General features: G+C 38.8%; 1 protein-coding gene across 2 annotated transcripts in view; it reads left to right on the forward strand.

Moving 5' to 3' along the window:
- ANO10 (anoctamin 10) overlaps window positions 1-12,736 on the forward strand; it is a 262,387-nt gene that overhangs the window by 59,444 nt on the left and 190,207 nt on the right. For both annotated transcript variants that reach the window (XM_017876324.1, XM_017876325.1), the window contains exons 10-11: window positions 2,654-2,845; window positions 8,197-8,325. In XM_017876324.1, the coding sequence (XP_017731813.1) occupies window positions 2,654-2,845; window positions 8,197-8,325 (321 nt within the window). The remainder of the gene's footprint in view (window positions 1-2,653; window positions 2,846-8,196; window positions 8,326-12,736) is intronic.

A 12,736-nucleotide genomic window follows, 5' to 3' on the forward strand; every position in this document is an offset into this window, starting at 1 on the left:
TTTTTTTTTTTTTTTTTCTTGTGAAACAGGGTCTCACTTTGTCACCCAGGTTGGAGGGCAGTGGTGGCAATAGTGGCTTACTGCAACCTCAACCTCCCAGGCTCAAGCAATCCTTCTACCTCAGCCTCCTGAGTATCTGGGACTATAGGCATGCACCATCATGCCTGGCTTATTTCTGTATTTTTTGTAGAGATGGGCTCTCACTGTGTTGCCCAGGCTGGTCTTGAACTCCTGGATTTAAGCAGTTCTCCCACCTTGGCCTCCCAAAGTGTTGGGATGAGCCACCATGCCTGGCCTAATTTCTCAGTTTTAATTAATAATATAGTAAGCATCAAAGCATCAAGTAGATAAACTCACATAAACAAAATGTCTTTTTTTTTTTTTTTTTTTTTTTTTTTGAGACAGAGTCTCACTCTCTCGCCCAGGCTGAAGTGCAGTGGCGCGATCTCGGCTCACTGTACCTGGGTACAGTGTACCCAGTATGCTCCCGAGTACCTGGGACTACAGGTGCCCGCCACCCCCAGCTAATTTGTTGTAGTTTTTAGTAGAGACAGGATTTCACCGTGTTAGCCAGGATGGTCTCAATCTCCTGACCTCGTTATCCACCTGCCTCGGCCTCCCAAAGTGCTGGGATTACAGGCGTGAGCCACCGTGCCTGGCCAAACAGAATGTCTTTAATGTCCTCAATATTTTTTAAGAGTTTAGGGCTCTTAAGACCAAAAAAGCTTGAAAATTACAGCTCTAGAGCAACCTCCTTCGCGTTTTTCAAGGAATTGGCTTTTGGCTTTTGTAAATCTATTGTTTGGTCTTACTTCTCATAAGATTTGAGTTAAATGATTTTGGAAGTATATACCACCATTGCACCCCATCAGGAGGCATTGACGTCTGGTTGCCCATTTTGTGGGGTCACCTTGTTTGATCATTTGGTTGGCTTGGTAAAAGGCAGACTGCACAGGTGTTTTTTTTTTTCCTTCATTTTATAATGAATAAGTTATCTGTGGGTCAATACTTTTGAGACTTTCCTTTTCCTTTTTATAAATAGTATCTCTTTAAAATACAATTTTAATTGTTTGTTGCTGGCATATGGGAATGCTGTTAATTTTTATATCTTTTACCCACAATTTTGCTGAACTCTCCTGTTATTTCCAAAATATTTTCTATAGATTTTCTTGGATTTTCTACATAGTCAGTAATTTGAGCTATAAATAATGACCATTTTCTTTCTTTGTTCAGTCTTTACCCTTTTTATTATCTACTAGGCTTACTAGTATGTTCAATATAATTTGAATAGAAGTAATTATTACAGGAATCTTTATCTTATTTCTGATTTTTTTTTTTATCTTCTCACCATTGTGTGTTATGTTTGTTCTGTGTTTTTAGTAAATAACATTTTATCAGTTTAAAACTTCCCAGCTGAATGTTGATAGCATGGTCCAACAAAAAGAGAGAATAGGGTAGATTGTGTCTTGGTTAATATATTCTTAGTGTGTGTATGTGTTTTCTTTGTTAAATTTTCATTTTTTTCCTTCTTGCTGTTGGATTATGTCCCTGGTTTGCTAAATTTATTGGCTCGAAAGCACTCAGAAGTGTAAAAGGTACTGATACAATGTTAACGTGTACCTATCATCACTCAGAATCACCCGGAGAGATGGAAACACAGAGTGTGGGGAAACAGAGTGTGGAGCACACTGCTGTGTTTGGAAAGGACTCCCTGGGTGCTATACACTAATAACTCCAAGAAGGCCTTTGCATGATTTCCAGAGGCTTCCCAATAGCACACCTGAGAAAAACTGCCTGCACATCTCTGCATAGGCTTGATCTTTACAGCCTGAAACAGTGCAATTTTGAATGCTGAGCACAGGGTATCAGGATTTCTTAAGACCGAATGTGGTAAAAATGGCTTGATTGCTAAGATTTTTACTCTTTCCCAACTCTTGATTTCTTCATCCTTCAGAGAAAGAGATTGATGCAATGTCACTGGGTATATTTAAGAACCATAACTAGATGCTGCAACACAACACAAGAACATACTATCTAGAGCCAAAGGCAACCAACCAAGTTATTTAGAAACTGCTCACCTTTGAATCCCAAGCTGAGCATTTAACCTGCCAGTTCTGAGATTTATGTGTATAGTGGTACTTTCTGGTGAACCTCGAAAACAGCCAGTGAGACTCAGAATCTGTGGGTTCATACTTGATTCAGATATCCAGAACATCTGGAAGAAGCACCTTTTGCCATTCCCAATACCCTATTGTTGTGTTTGAGATTTTCTATTTAGTAAAATATAAAATAAGAAAAGCTGACTGGAAGTAGACTCTGACTTACACTAACACTGAACCTAATATGCATATCTTAGTGAAAGACTGGTTCAGAGATGCAATAATAATAATGTTTATTAATTTAAGAACATTAATGCTTATGATTGCTATAAAATACTGTGATGAATACTTTTCTTAAACTGAAATTATTATTGCATGTGTGTGGGATGATCATGAAGCCTGAGGGTGTCAGAAGTTGGAGAAACACTGGTGTGTGGTGGGGAAACTCTTTGAGGTTTTTTTGAATAGTTAGAGGCCACGGCTTTGAAGAGTATTGCAAAAAGATATTCCTATTATATGATATTAAAATTATGCATGCTTGTTTATATTTTCAGGGCACCTTTGATGATTACTTGGAGTTATTCCTGCAGTTTGGTTATGTGAGCCTTTTCTCCTGTGTTTACCCATTAGCAGCTGCCTTTGCTGTGTTAAATAACTTCACTGAAGTCAATTCAGATGCCTTAAAAATGTGCAGGGTCTTCAAACGTCCATTCTCAGAACCTTCAGCCAATATTGGTGTGTGGCAGGTAATTGTTTGAGAAAATAATTATTCCTTTAAAAAATAAAAATATGAGGTGTTCTGACAGGGAGAAAAAATTTAAAAAGTAAGCCCTACAGAGAGATTTAGGAAAACTGAGTTTGTTTGTTTTGCTACAAACTAGCTGTGTGGCCTTAGATAACCATTAACTGTGTCTAGCTTCACTTTTCTTGTTTTTAAAATTGGGGATTAGGGGAGATAAATATAATTTCTCAGACGCCTTTTAGATGTGAAACTCTGACAATCTTCTAGGAAAGTAGCCAGCTGAGACTTCATCTCAGCCAGTATTAATGAGACCCTCCCTGCTACAGTGTCAGTGGAAGCCACATGGGGAGCCTAGACTTCTGCTCCTATCTGGCAGTAATAGACTCCTTTTTTAGTTTCTGCTAGTCTAGTTTTCTAGTCCTGGGGTGGTCTCAGAGGAAGCCTAGTGGAATATAAGGAGTTTCACCACAACCCTGCACAGTGGAGGCCACATGGGAACATATATGAGGCACCTGTCCTTCTCTCCCTGAAGGAAGAATCAGTAGAGGACTAGTGGGAAGCTAGAGCACCCATCCTTGTCCAGCAATAATGAGGAATCCCCCCTGGGTGCCAGTAGTTTCTACATGGGGAACCTGGACTTCTACCTCTACCTGATAGTAATAAGGCGTTATCCCCTCTTCCCTTTCTGGAATGGTGTCAGAGAAATCAACTAAAACAGAAGGTTTAAATAAGATTTAGAATCTTATCTCTCTTAACATGTCCAGGTTTCCATTTAAAAAATCACTGATCAGACTGGGTGTGGTGGCTCACACCTGTAATCCCAGCACTTTGGGAGGTTGAGGCAGGCGGATCACCTGAGGTTAGGAGTTTGAGACCAGCCTGGCCAACATGGTGAAACCCCATCTCTACTAAAATACAAAATTAGCCAGGCATGCTGCTGGGTGCCTGTAATCCCAGCTACTCAGGAGGCTGAGGCAGAAGAATCACTTGAACCCAAGAGGAAGAGGTTGCAGTGAGCTGAGACTGCACCATTGCACTCCAGCTTGGGTGACAGAGTGACACTCCATCTCAAAAAAAAAAAAAAAAAAAAAAAAAGAAAAGAAAATCACTCATGATAGAAAGAACCAGGAAGAAATCAAGCTTAATGAGAAAAGACAGTCAGCAGATGCCACTACCAAGATGACACAGGTTAGAAATATTGGACAGAGATTTTAAAACAGCCTTATATAAAAGTTTCAGTGAATAATTATGACCATATCTGAAACAAATGAAAAAACAGACCCCTTTTAGATGTGGATGTCTCAGCAAAGAGATGGAAGATATAAAAGAGAATCACATTGATATTTTAGAAGTGACAAATACTATAACTGAAATAAAAAGCACACTGAATGAGTGCAACAGCAGAATGGAAGGGAGAGAGGAAATAATCAGAAACTGGAAAATAGAATAAAATAAATTATCAGCTGGGTGCTGTGGCTCACGCCTGTAATCCCAGCACTTTGGGAGGCCAAAGCAGGCAGATCACGAGGTCAGGAGTTCAAGACCAGCCTGGCCAACATGGTGAAACCCCATCTCTACTAAAAATACAAAAAATTAGCTGGGCCTGATGGTGGGCACTTACAATCTCAGCTACTTGGGAGGCTGAGGCAGGAGAATTGCTTAAACCTGGGAGGCAGAGGTTGAAGTGAGCTGGATTGCGCCACTGCACTCCAGCCCGAGCAATAGTGAGAGACTCTGTCTCAAAAAAAATATTAGCTGGGCGTGGTGGCCGACACTTATAATCCCAGCTACTTGGGAGGCTGAGGCAGGAGAATCGCCTAAACCTGGGAGGCAGAAGTTGAAGTGAGCTGGATCGCGCCACTGCACTCCAGCCCGAGCAACAGTGAGAGATTCCGTCTTAAAAAAAAATTAGCTGGGCGTGGTGGCGGACACTTACAATCCCAGCTACCTGGGAGGCTGAGGCAGGAGAATCGCTTAACCTGGGAGGCAGAGGTTGAAGTGAGCTGGATCGCGCCACTGCACTCCAGCCTGAGCAACAGTGAGAGACTCCATCTCAAAAAAAAAAAAAAAAAAAGAGGGAAATTATCCAGTCTGAACAACAGAGAGAAAATATTCTGTAAGAACAAACATAACCTCAGGGACCTCTGTGGATATAAAAAAGAGCTCACATTCATGTCACCAAAGTTACAGAAGGAGAGAGGAAGGAGGGAGGGGCCCAAAAAGTACTTGAGTAAACAATGGCTAAGAACTTTTCAAATGTGGCAAGAGACCCAAAACTGCAGATTTAAGAAGCATTGTGAACCACAAACAAGAAAAACCAAAGAAATCCTTGCCAACACACATCATAAACACTTGAAAGCTAAAGGCAGCATTTCAAGAGCATCAAAAGAGAAATAACATCTCACCTATAGGGGAAAAACAATTAGAATGACAGCCAATTTCTTATTGGAAGCCATGGAGGCCGGAAGAAAGTGGAAAATTTATTTTTCAGGTCCTTTAAGTGTTGTCAATATAGAATCCTGGCTGGGTGTGGTGGCTCACGCCTGTAATCTCAGCTTTTTGGGAGACTGAGGCAGGTGGATCACCTGAGGTCAGAAGTTTGAGACCAGCCTGACCAACATGGCGAAACCCCATCTCTACTAAAAATACAAAAATTAGCTGGGTGTGGTTGCAGGTGCATGTAATCCCAGCTACTTGAGAGGCCAAGGCAGGAGAATTGCTTGAACCTGGGAGGCGGAAGTTGCAGTGAGCCATAGGTTGCAGTGAGCCGGGATCACACCATTGTACTCCAGCCTGGGCGACAAGAACAAAACTCCATCTCAAAAAAAAAAAGTATGTGTGTATTTTATATTATTTTATATATATATATAATACACACACACACACACACACACACACACACACACATATATATCTCTCTCTCTCCAGAGATAATATTTTTCAGAAATGAAGGAAAAAGCAAGACACTTTTAGATGAGAGCGAACTAAGAGAATTTGTTGCCAGTAGACCTAGCCTAAGAGAATGGCTATAGGAAATTCTCTTAACTAAGGAATTATAAAGGAAGAAATCTGGGAACCTGAGGAAGAAAAAACATGGTAACCAAAAATATTAGTAAACGAAACAGACTTTTCTTCTCTTATTGAGTTTTCTATGTTATGTTTGATGGTTGAAGCAAAACTTATAATACTGTCCAATGATTCTAAATATATATAGAAAAAAATGTTTTATTTATTTTTTGTAGACATGGGCTCCCACTGTATTGACCAGGTTGGTCTTAAACTTCTGGCCTCAAATGATTCTACCACCTTGGCCTTCCAAAGTGCTAGGATTACAGGTGTGAGCCACTGCACCCAGCCTATGTAGACAAGATACACTGTCTGATTCTTTCCCCTGTGTCAAGACAAGTATATTATAAATAAAGGATGGTAGAGGGAGGTAAGGTTTCTGTGCTTCACTGAAACTGATAAATGATGACACAAGTAGAATGCGGTAAGTTATGGATATGTAGTACCTAGAGCAACCACTGAAAACATTACACAAAAGATATACTGAGGAACATTATAGATAAACCAAAATGGAATTCTAAACAATGTTCAAGTAAACCACAGTAAGACAGGAAAAAGAAAGCAGAGAAATGAAAAACAGGGAACAAACAGAAAACAAGGAAATGACCAGCCGTACATCCTAACATATCAATAACTACATTACTTGTAAATGGTCAGACAACAATTAAAAACAGAGATTGGGAGAGTGGATTAAAACACATGACTGAAGTATATGCTGTCTTTAAGAATCTCAAGTCAAATATGATTTAGGTAGGTTGAAAGTAAAAGAATAGAAAAAGATATATATGGAAATATTAAAAGAAAGAAGGAATGACTATATTAGTGTCAGATAAAGTAGACATCTGAGCAAAAATTGCCAGAGAGGACCATTCTATGATAAAAGTGTCAAATTACCAGGAAGACATAGTAATCTTAAATGTATATGTACCAAAGAACAGAGTTTCAAAATATGTGGGGGAAAAAAAACTTGAACTGAAAGGAGAAATATTAACAGATGACCAGGAGAAATGAATGGATATGTTCGTACAAAGACTGCACAGGAATGTTCATAGCAACTTTATTTACAGTAACCCCAAACTGGAAACAACCCGACTTGCCACCAGTAGGCAAATGGAAAACAAAAATCAGACTACACAAAAGATTTCTAAATTGTAAGATGGCAGAAGTTCTCCATGGGACAAGACAAGATGTATTGCATATTGCAAGTTTGGATTACAGCTCATCTTGTTTTCTTCTTTTAAAATTAATGTTCTTTTTTTTTTTTTTTTTTTTGAACGGAGTCTCACTCTGGCGCCCGGGCTGGAGTGCAGTGCCGATCTCCAGGCTCACTGAAGCTACGATCCCAGGTTTCACGCCATTCTCCTGATCAGCCTCCCGAGGAGCTGGGACTACAGGCGCCGCATCTGCCCGCCTAGGTTTTTGGTATTTTTTAGTAGAGACCGGGAGATTAGGTTTCACCGTGTTAGCAGGGTGGTCTCGATCCTCCTGACCGATTTCGTGATCCGCCCGTGACTCGGTCTCCAAAGTGCTGGGATTACAGGCTTGAGCCACCGCGCCTGGCCTAAAATTAATGTTTCTAATAGTACTTGTGTTTCTTGGAATTAGTGGGTAAATTATTAAGTAGTGATCACCATATGCTTTATATTAAAGAAAAAAAGAGCAATGGTCACAACATTTCTCCATCCATCCTTTGCAGTATGCACCAAAGTCTCCTTTAGGGGATGCTGGACCAGTTTGTCTAGTATGTCTCAGTGGGGCCTAACATCTATATTTTTCTAAAGTTCTACATTTGGTTTGCTAAATGATGCTAGGAAAGGATCATCATTTATCACTGGTGCCTTGATTATAAAGCTGGTTATAGCTGAGTCAGATGTGGTGTGTGATGTCAAAGTAGAAGGATGGTTTCACAACATAAGTTCTGTTTGAAATCTTACCTGTTTTTTAATGTGAAACATTTTTCCCTGGCAGCCCTACTTTAGATTCCCCTTAGATGTGAGTAGAGTAACTTTAACAGTATTCCCAATTCAGGTCCAGGGCTGCCTCCAATTAGGAAGATAGAACATACTGCTTTGGGATATTCATGCCAAAAGTGTCTAAAATACTGCCTAACAGTATGGCTTTTTTCAGCTAAAAAAATCATACCATGACAGAGAAAAAAGTTTAAAATGTACTTGGAATGTTTAGAACTAGGGTAAGACATTTTCCTTGATTTTTAGATAATATGAAAAAGGATGAGGAAATATGGAAGCAGTCATTGCAATTTTTAATTTCCATTCTTTTTTCTTTTAGTTGGCTTTTGAAACGATGAGTGTTATATCTGTGGTCACTAACTGTGCTCTGATTGGAATGTCACCACAAGTGAATGCAATCTTTCCAGAGTCAAAAGCAGACCTCATTTTGATTGTAGTGGCAGTGGAGGTAAGTAAAGATTTAAACTTCTTTTAAGCAGCATCCATATCACGTTTCTCTATTCCAAAGCAGTGCTGTCTTGGGCTGTCCATGACTGACAATTGAGCAATATGGATTTACTGGTAAGAAAGCAAAAATGGTTCAAGTAATAGAAGACATGAGGATTCAGGCTTTGTATTTATGGTTATTGCCCAAGTATGAAAAACTGTCACCCTAATGCAAACAGGAAGTGACATTTCCACTATTGTGCTGGTCTGCCCAGTGCTAAGTAGGTAAATCCTATTTGAGGGTCAGGTGCCATGGCTCATGTCTGTAATCCCAGCACCCAGGCCAAGGCAGAAGGATGACATGAGGCCAGGAGTTCAAGACCTGGGCAACATCATAAGACCCTGTCTTCACAAAAAATTTAAAAATTACCTGATGTAATTTGGTACCTGATGTGTTGATTCATTCTTGTAGTCCTAGCTATTTGGAAGGCTGAGGCAGGAGGATTGATTGAGCCCTAGAGTTCAAAGTTATAGTGAGCTTTGATGGCACCACTGCACTCCAGCCTGGTCAACAGAGTGAGACACTGTCCCTTAAAAAAAAAATCCTATTCAAAATCAAATTCTATACATTTAATATGTATTTTTAGTCTATTTTAGAGAAAAGACAGTTCCACTTTCTTAAGCAAATAAATCCTAAGAAATGCTTTTTGATAATGACTTAAGTCTCATTTGCTACAGGTGTGAAATTCATTGTGAAACACTCTCAAACTTCAAAATGTAATTGGTAGGACGGTACATAATTTCACATGCAAAGCACAAGTAGGCTGTCTGTGCTCTTTTTAGGTTTTTCTTTTATCATGTTTCAGAATATGGATCACTGTAACATCTTGGAAATTAAGCACTAACCAAATGTAAATGGAATAATTTGTAGGAATTTTTTTTTGTTGCTTGTAATTATAGTTGTCAAGAATATTGTGACCACCTTTCATTTTTAGATATTTTAAAAACAGAACAGTTATGGAACTCTATAAAAGCAGAACTTAGGAGGATCCTGAATGGTGTTTCATATACTTAAGGCCTTAGGACTCAGGGCTGACCAGAGGAAAGGAAATCATGAACTTGCACATTTCCAGTGTTGGCTAAAGAAATATATTCTGCTTTGCTCTTTTTTGCTCTTATTGTATTTGGTAGGAATCTGTGTTCATGATAGATGCTATATGTGGAATATGCATTTTGGAAATGATTTTAGACAGCAGTGAGTGGGAGGGAAAAGAGAATGGCCCTGACAGATACAAGTAGGTCTATTTTGAATTTTGTAAGTTGAATAGAATTTTGGAGAGCTATTTGCAAGGCTGATTTATGACCTGTGGAAGTGAGAAAACAAGACAGAGTTACCTTTGACAGGGAGAGACCAGCTGGCTGGGCTTGTAGTGCGCCTTCCTGATTTAGAATATGGCACTTAACTTCACAGATCTAAAAATTTGTCTTTGCCAGTACACTCAGAGTTAATTAAAGGCTTTTGGGACTGACTGAGACTTAAAACTCATGAAACTTACAAGGGATTGACCAGAAATCCAGGTGGTTAATTTACAATAAAAAGATACTTTACTAATACCATAACAGTGGATGTTCAAGTGAAGGTGGATTGGTTATTAGAAGATTTCTTGGTAAATTTAGAACAAGAGCAGGAGTAGTGTAATATCCTGAAAGATGTAGAAAACCTGAAAACCGTCCCTGCTTTCACACAGAGCAGAGCTCTCTCATGAGCCAGCTCTTGGTGTCCATCGCTAGCTTCTGAGCAATGCTGGATGAGCTCATTATAGTCCACTTCTTGATTTTTGCCCTCACTTTCTCTAGATTCCTGGCTGACTCAGTATATTACCATTAATTAGCCTACTGTTTTCTTTTGTGTTTAGAGATACCTTAGTCACATATTGAGGGCCTGGTTCTTCTTACTTAATTTGGGAGACTTACTGGCCTATAATACTGTTCTGTAGGTGGCTAGTCTTACTTGTTACAGGATGGTTTTGCTAGTCTAATCCTCACGGATTCACTTAATCTGCACATGCTAGGGATACTTGGCTGTTACGCTCTAGGTTCTAACCATTATGCCTTCTCTATTTATTTATTTATTTATTTATTGTCTCTTCACATTGTGTAAAAACAGCTGTTTTAATTGTCATTGTCTAAACTGGCAAAGTAAGAAGCATCAAGGAAGGCTTGGAAGAAGCCAGGAAGCATCAAGGAAGGCTCCCTCCAGGTTTTATTCCTGCCAACATCTTGATTTTGGACTTCTAACCTCCAGACTATGAGACAATACAGTCCTGCTGTTTTAAGCCATCTATAATAGTTTGTGATAATTTTGTTCTGGCAACCCTGAGAAACAAATGCAGTTTCTTTTCTGTTCTAATAACTTTTGTTAGCTGATTTTTAAAGGGTCAGTCTGCTAGCAACAAATTCTCTTAATTTTTTTCTTCATCTGAAAACTTTTTTTTTCTTTCATTCTTAAGTATAGTTTTGCTGGACATAGAATTCATGGATGATAATCTTTTTCTTTCAGCACATGAAAAACATTTTGGTACTTCCTTCTAGTCTCCATGATTTCGGATGAGAAATATATCATTCCAACTGGTGTTTGCCTGTAGTTAATGGGTCCTTTTTTCTCTGGCTGCTTTCAAGATTTTTTTCCCTGTATCTTTAATTTTTGAAAGTTTAATCATAATGGGTCTTAGTGTAGCTTCTTGGGGGTTTATTCCGTTTGGGGCTTGCTCAGCTTCTTAGATCTGTGAGTTTTTGTCTTTAACCAAATTAAGGAACTTTATAGCTATTATTTCTTCAAGTACTCTTTCAGCCCCACTCTCTCCTCCTGGGATTTTGATATGAATCTTGGGTCTTTTGTATTTTCCCACAGGTCCCTAAGGCTCTGTTCAATTTTTGTCAGCCTGTTTTCTGTTATTCACATTAGGTGAATTCTGTTGATGTATTTTCAAGTTCACTGTTTCAACATCTTCTGTATGTCCACACTACTATTGAGCCCATATACTGAGGTGTTTTTTTAAAAAGATTTCTATCACTGCATTTTCAGTTCTATATTTTCATTTGGTTGTTTTATAAGTTGTATTTCTTTTGCATGTGGATGTCCAGTTTTCCCAGTACTATTTGTTGAAAAGATTGTCTTTTCCCTAATGAGTGGTCTTGGCACCCTTGTTGAAAATCATTTGACTGTGTATGCAAAGTTTGCAAAATCATTTGACTGTATATGCAGAGTTTATTTCTGGGCTCTTGATTCCATTGGTCATTGTTTCTGTTTTTATGCCAGTGCCATACTCTTGATTTCCATGGCTTTGTAGTATGTTTTGAAATCAGGCGGTGTGAGACTACTAACTTTGTTTTTCTTTTTCAAGATTGTTTTGGCTGTTTCAGTGTGTATTTGTGTCAATGTGCTTGCAGTAAGCTATGGCTATTTATTTTATGATTTTTAAAATGTTAACTATTGATCAGAAGTTGGATTATATTGGCACAGATGGGTGCTCTCTTTCTGCCACAGTGTGTATTTGAAGATTTGTTTTGTTTATACCTTATTGACTTTCACACATTTGAGAGGGCCCTAGCTTTGGTTTCTCAATAGAAAATTTTGTGTGTCAGGACAAAACCAAGCTCAAGCTATTTGAAATAGCCAAAAAATTAGAAATTTACCAATTTTATTCTAGTGTTGCTGAGACCTCAGCTGAATGCCATCTGGTCTTGTAATGAATCCAAAAAGTGTAACATTTACAAATAGAATAGAAAATACAAATTTTTGGTTTGCTACCATTAAGTTTGTATAATCGTGTTGAAATTCTGATTCTGAATTTTACAAGGTAACTATGTGAGGTGATAGATAAGATAATTAGATTAATTTTGCTAATCATTTCATAGGATATACATATTTCAAAATATGTTGTGTAACTTAAATATATTCAATTTTTATTTGTCAGTTATACCTCTGTAATGCTGGAAAAAAAGAGTGTTACAGAAAGTTCATCAAAACTATCAGTGGGGCCGGACGCGGTGGCTCATGTCTGTAATCTCAGCACTTTGGGAGGCTGAGGTGGGCAGATCACCTGAGGTCAGGAGTTCGAGGCCAGCCTGGTCAATATGGTGAAACACCATCTCTACTAAAAATACAAAAATTAGCCAGGTGTGATGGTGCGTGCCTGTAATCCCAGCTACTCGGGAGGCTGAGGCAGGGGAATCACTTGAACCCAGGGGGCAGAGGCTGTGGTAAGCTGAGATTGTGCCACTGCGCTCCAGCCTGGGCGACAGAGCAAGACTCTGTCTAAAAAAAACAAAAACAAAAACCATCATTGGGTCCATTAACATGTTTCTGTTTATAAGATTTTTCTCTTTTATCTGAAAATCTTTTCAAATAAGGAAATTAAATCTTAAAATTA

The sequence above is a fragment of the Rhinopithecus bieti genome, unplaced genomic scaffold (assembly GCF_001698545.2).
Source record: "Rhinopithecus bieti isolate Rb0 unplaced genomic scaffold, ASM169854v2 scaffold_9581, whole genome shotgun sequence".
Taxonomy (NCBI): domain Eukaryota; kingdom Metazoa; phylum Chordata; class Mammalia; order Primates; family Cercopithecidae; genus Rhinopithecus; species Rhinopithecus bieti.